Source organism: Taurulus bubalis (assembly GCF_910589615.1).
Source record: "Taurulus bubalis genome assembly, chromosome: 2".
Taxonomy (NCBI): domain Eukaryota; kingdom Metazoa; phylum Chordata; class Actinopteri; order Perciformes; family Cottidae; genus Taurulus; species Taurulus bubalis.
The window spans coordinates 331,656-337,500 of NC_136590.1; the positions used below are offsets into that span (position 1 = coordinate 331,656).

Below are 5,845 nucleotides of genomic sequence, written 5' to 3' on the forward strand. Positions count from 1 at the left end.
TCCAACAGTTATCCTCTCTGATGCCACTTAAGCTAAACGTAGCTTGGCACAAAGGCTGGAAACAGCTAGCTTAGCTTAGCATGAATACTGGAAACAGATGGAAACAACCAGCCTAGTTTAGCATAAATGCTGGAAACCACATCTTAGCTTAGCATTAATACTGGAAACCACCATCTTAGCTTAGCATTAATACTGGAAAAAAACTAGCTTAGTTTAGCACAAAGGCTGGAAATAGCTAGCTTAGCATAATACTGGAAAAAGAGGGAAACAACCAGCCTTGCTTAGCATAAATGCTGGAAACCAACATCTTGGCTTAGCATTAATACTGGAAAAAGATGCCTTACCTTAGCACAAAGACTGGAAACAGATGACACATCTAGCTTAGCTTAGCATGAATACTGGAAACAGAGGGAAACAACCAGTCTAGTTTAGCATAAATGCTGGAAACCACCATCTTAGCTTAGCATTAATACTGGAAAAAGCTGCCTTACCTTAGCACAAAGACTGGAAACAGAGGAAACATCTAGCTTAGCTTTGCATGAATACTGGTAACAGGGGGAAACAACCAGCCTAGTTTAGCAGAAATGCTGGAAACCACCATCTTAGCCTAGCATTAATACTGGAAAAATCTACCTTAGGGACAAAGACTGGAAACAGCTATATTTGCTTAGCATAAATACTGGAAACCACCATCTTTGTTTAGCATTAATACTGGAGAAAAAAAAACTAGCTTAATTTAGCACAAATACTGAAAAAAGCTACCTTAGCATAAATGCTGGAAACCACTATCTTACATGAGTATGAGTACTGAAAACAGAGGGAAACAACCAACCTAGCTTAGCATAAATACTGGAAACCACCATCTTAGTTTAGCATTAATACTGGAAAAAAATCTAGCTTAATTTAGCACAAATACTGGAAAAAGCTACCTTAGCATTAATGCTGGAAACCACCATCTTACCTAAGCATGAATACTGAAAACAGAGGGAAACAACCAGCCTAGCTTAGCATAAATTCTGGAAATCACCATCTTAGCGTAGCATTAATACTGGAAAAGGCTACTTTAGCTTAGCACAAAGACTGGAATCTAGCATAGCTTAATTTAGCATAAAGACTGGAAACAGCTAGCCTAGTTCTGTCTGAAGGAAACAGCACCCAGCAGACGCCCTGAAATATAATAAGTTAGCATGTTTCATCTGAGACGATAACAGCGAAATAATCCGTTAATTAAAGTCTGTAAAACAGAATTGACCTGTTTTTAGTTCATTTGTTCTCATTTCAATCAATTTACAAAAAAATATAATGTCTCAAACTCCTCTGAAAGCAGGCCTCAGGTTCTGGTTCTGGTTCTGGATCAGTTTTATGTTCGTGCTCAAACTCTCTCAGCTGCTCGTCTGCTGAGCATCAAACTGACCGCAGGTCAGATGAGTCACTTATTATGATTGTATGCCTGTGAGGATCATCTGAGGGCAAAAGCACCCACAGCAGCCTGGCGGTAAAACCCCGGGCTGAAAAACCCTCGGACCGGCCGTCCTTGGCAGACAGCAGGAAGCAAAGATGGCGGCCACAGCAGTGAGGAGTCTCGGCTCCAGTTTGGGTAAAAACCTCCGCGAGATCCGCGTGCACCTCTGCCAGAGCTCTGCAGCCAGCAAGGGGGCCAGGTGAGCGGCGAGCCGACCGAATGAGCCCCGAGCCGGCCAGCGGAGGCGGGAAGAGTCGGCACTTTACGAACTATGACCCGAGTTTAGAGGGCGAACCGAGCTAGCAGCTAGCAGCTAGCAGCTAGATTATACTGCTAGCTGCTAGCTGAAAACAATCCTTTCTAACGCCTTCCTCGTGAGAGCAGCTGTCTGTTAGCTCTTAGTTTAACTAAGCTAAGAGCTAACAGACAGCTAAGTTAAACTAAGAGCTAACAGACAGCTTATCTAAGCTAAGAGCTAACAGACAGCTGCTCTCACGAGGAAGGCGTTAGAAAGGATTGTTTTAATAATCATATTAGTAATCTATAAACCGATAGCGGTTGAGTAGATAAGACACAGCCTCTTACGGTTTATTATGTTTATTACGTTAACCCCGCCCACTCTGGTGACCTCAGAGGTAAACAGGAAGTGGTTGGCTGTTTCAGAGACTTCGTGGATCAGCACTACGTGACCCTGAAGACGGCCAACCCGGACTTCCCCATCCGGATCAGAGAGTGTTCTGGAGTCCAGGCCCGGGTCTGGGCCCGCTACGGTGGGCGACGCTTCCACTGCTTTCATGTGTGGGTTGGGATCAGCATTCATGTCAATACTAATATTGATCTCTGTGTCCAGGCTTTGGGAAAGAGAGCAGCGTCTCAGTGGACAACATGTCGGCTGAGCAGGTGGCCGGCGCTCTGCAGACTCTGGTCCAGTCCAGACCCTGAAGGTCCAGACCCGGAGGTCCAGACCGGCTCCATTCTTTCAGTTTTCTGTAAATGTGTTGATATGAATAAAGCGTGTTATAAATGTCACTGTTTTCTGTTATTATAATTTATCTTGAGGATTCATTTGAAATTAAATATGTTATTATTATTCTGTATGTGGCTTTCATAATATTCAGTCTGAGGTTCATATATATATATATATATATATATATATATATATATATATATATATATATATATATATATGTATCTCATTCATAATCGGTGGATTTCAGGTGTATTGGTCATGAATAATGTGTAAGAACACCAGCTGGTCCTGGAGAACCTTCAGCAGCAGTGACTCTGTGGGCCTGAAGGGGGCAGCAGAGCAGCATGAACATCCTCTTATTATTATCATTATATTATATTCACTTTGGGTCAATGAACCCTTATCTGTTTGTTACATCTTTTTATTATAAAACATAAAGAAACTTTATATTTTACATAATCTCGTGTTTTTATTTATATATATATATATATATATGTGTGTGTATATGTATGTGAGTACAAATACTCAGTAATAGTATACTAATACAATAGCACACGGTTTAATACTTTAACAATATTTTACTGACTACTAAAGTACTTTTACTGCAGTCTTTATTTATAAATGTTAACTTGATCATAACGGACTCTGGCGCCGTCAAGCGGAACCGGATGTGACGAATGGAAGACGTAACATCCGGTAGAGTCGCGGAGAGAAGTTCCGGTGAGGAAGCTAACCGACTAGCAGCGCAGAAAAAAGCCAAAAGGTCCGCCTCGTGAGCCGGGAAGCAGCTCGTCTTCAGCCCGAAGCAGCGCCGCGCCACGCCGCCGCAAAGATGCCGGAAAGTGAGTCCCAGCTCCGGAGGTCTGCTAGCTATGCTAGCTAGCTCTGTTAGCACCATGCTAACACGTTAGCTGCGTTCAGAGATTCAGTTTAATAAGATGTTCTTTTAGTAATATGTTTTTGTAATTATTTATTCAACAATTGCACGTGTACACTTCAATAAGAAACGTTGCAATACATGAAATACATAATAAATAACCGCGATACAAACAGACTGAAGATGGACAATAAGGACAACATAAGCACTCATGACGTCACTACAGTGCGACCAATGATTTTAATAATAAATACTGTGTGGAGTACTACTACGTGAGTACTACTACATGAGTACTACTACGTACTTTATTGTACTTACGTCACACTATAGACGTGTATCAATCAGTTAGATGATCAATATAATATTGATTTACCTTTTATATTGTACTACACCTCAGAGTACTTTATACTGTACTACACCTCATAGAGTACTTTATACTGTACTCCACCTCATGTAGTACTGTACTACATCTCAGAGGTAACTGTTGTACTTGTACTTGTCCAGCTGAGAGTTACTCCAACCCTTTGGCCCCTGAGGGCCACGAGCTGGACGACCACAGAGCTGCTGCTCAGTGAGTATTAGTACACGGTTTGTGTGTTTCTGCAGCCCAGTGTTGTACTTGTACTTCATGTTCACCTCTTCATCGTTTCTCTGCAGGTCCAAACTGACCAATGACGACTTCAGGAAGCTGCTGATGACGCCGAGGGCCACGCCCTCGTCGGCCCCGCCCTCCAAGTCCAGACACCATGAGTGAGTTATGCGGAGGAGGAGGAGGAGGAGGAGGATGAAGATGAAGATGAATGAAGTCACTCTTATTATTTCTTCTCCCAGAATGCCGAGGGATTACAACGAGGATGAGGATCCTGCAGCGAGGAGGAGGAAGAAGAAGAGGTGAGCGTCATCATAATGAGAAGTTATGAACATCTTATCGTGAGCATGCTATCAGCCGCTTTGATTGTTTTTCATTGCAGCTACTATGCTAAGCTGCGTCAGCAGGAGATGGAGCGCGAGAGAGAGCTGGCGGAGAAATACCGCGACCGAGCGCGAGAGCGGCGAGACGGAGTCAACAAGGACTACGAAGAGACTGAGCTGATTAGCACCACCGCTAACTACAGAGCCGTGGGACCCACCGCTGAGGCGTGAGTAATGCTAATGCTAGAACCACCGCTAACTACAGAGCTGAGGCGTGAGTAATGCTAATGCTAGAACCACCGCTAACTATAGAGCCGTGGGACCCACCGCTGAGGCGTGAGTAATGCTAATGCTAGCACCACCGCTAACTACAGAGCTGAGGCGTGAGTAATGCTAATGCTAGCACCACCGCTAACTACAGAGCCGTGGGACCCACCGCTGAGGCGTGAGTAATGCTAATGCTAGCACCACCGCTAACTACAGAGCTGAGGCGTGAGTAATGCTAATGCTAGCACCACCGCTAACTACAGAGCCGTGGGACCAACCGCTGAAGCGTGAGTAATATTATTGCTATCACCACCGCTAACTGCAGAGCTGAGGCGTGAGTAATGCTAATGCTAGCACCACCGCTGACTACAGAGCTGAGGCGTGAGTAGTGCTAACAGCACAGCTAGCTACAGCGCTGAGGTGTGAGTAATGCTAACAGTGCTAACAGCAGAGCTAGATACAGCTCTGAGGTGTGAGTAATGCTAATGCTAGCACCACCGCTAACTACAGAGCCGTGGGACCCACCGCTGAGGCATGAGTAATGCTAGCACCACCGCTAACTATAGAGCTGAGGCGTGAGTAATGCTAACAGTGCTAACAGCTTAGCTAGCAGCACTTCTGTCTTTGTTACACACGTCTGTAATTAAGGTGTGTGTTGTGTGTCTTCATAATGAAGTTGTGTGTTGTGTGTCTTCATAATGAAGTTGTGTGTTGTGTGTCTTCATAATGAAGTTGTGTGTCTTCATAATGAAGTTGTGTGTCTTCATAATGAAGTTGTGTGTTGTGTGTCTTCATAATGAAGTTGTGTGTCTTCATAATGAAGTTGTGTGTTGTGTGTCTTCATAATGAAGTTGTGTGTTGTGTGTCTTCATAATGAAGTTGTGTGTCTTCATAATGAAGTTGTGTGTTGTGTCTCAGAGACAAGTCGGCAGCAGAGAAGCGGCGGCAGCTCATCCAGGAGTCTAAGTTCTTGGGAGGAGACATGGAGCACACTCACCTGGTGAAGGGGCTGGACTTCGCTCTGCTGCAGAAGGTGAGTCACCTGACCTCCAGCTAGCTTCATGCTACGTGTTCACGGTGCTAACTGTGTGTGTGTGTGTGTGTGTGTGTGTGTGTGTGTGTGTGTGTGTGTGTGTGTGTGACAGGTGAGAGCTGAAATCACCAGTAAAGAGAGAGAAGAAGAAGACATGATGGAGAAAGTGCAGAAAGAGGCCAAGTAGGAAACCACAAATATCAATAAATCACAGTTTGAGTCAATAAGTGACCTGTCTGTCTCTCTGACCTTTGACCTGTCTGTCTCTTTCAGGAAAGACGTGGAGCCGGAGGAGAAGATCGAGTTCAAGACTCGCCTCGGTGA

At 44.3% G+C, this 5,845-nt stretch overlaps 2 protein-coding genes across 2 annotated transcripts in view; both read left to right on the forward strand.

Annotated features, from left to right (window-relative positions):
- The first annotated feature begins 1,545 nt into the window (after window positions 1-1,545).
- On the forward strand, window positions 1,546-2,491 carry ndufa2 (NADH:ubiquinone oxidoreductase subunit A2). Its single transcript, XM_079237489.1, has 3 exons — window positions 1,546-1,661; window positions 2,126-2,232; window positions 2,313-2,491. The coding sequence occupies exons 1-3, from the start codon at window positions 1,558-1,560 to the stop codon at window positions 2,402-2,404; spliced, it is 303 nt and encodes a 100-aa protein (XP_079093615.1). The 5' UTR covers window positions 1,546-1,557; the 3' UTR covers window positions 2,405-2,491.
- Window positions 2,492-3,139: 648 nt separating this feature from the next.
- The window catches only part of ik (IK cytokine), an 8,292-nt gene continuing 5,586 nt past the window's right edge, over window positions 3,140-5,845 (forward strand). Inside the window, exons 1-8 of the mRNA XM_079213955.1 lie at window positions 3,140-3,274; window positions 3,814-3,880; window positions 3,967-4,059; window positions 4,141-4,200; window positions 4,281-4,448; window positions 5,407-5,521; window positions 5,634-5,704; window positions 5,795-5,841. Of these exons, the coding sequence (XP_079070081.1) occupies window positions 3,265-3,274; window positions 3,814-3,880; window positions 3,967-4,059; window positions 4,141-4,200; window positions 4,281-4,448; window positions 5,407-5,521; window positions 5,634-5,704; window positions 5,795-5,841 (631 nt within the window). The 5' untranslated portion in view covers window positions 3,140-3,264. The remainder of the gene's footprint in view (window positions 3,275-3,813; window positions 3,881-3,966; window positions 4,060-4,140; window positions 4,201-4,280; window positions 4,449-5,406; window positions 5,522-5,633; window positions 5,705-5,794; window positions 5,842-5,845) is intronic.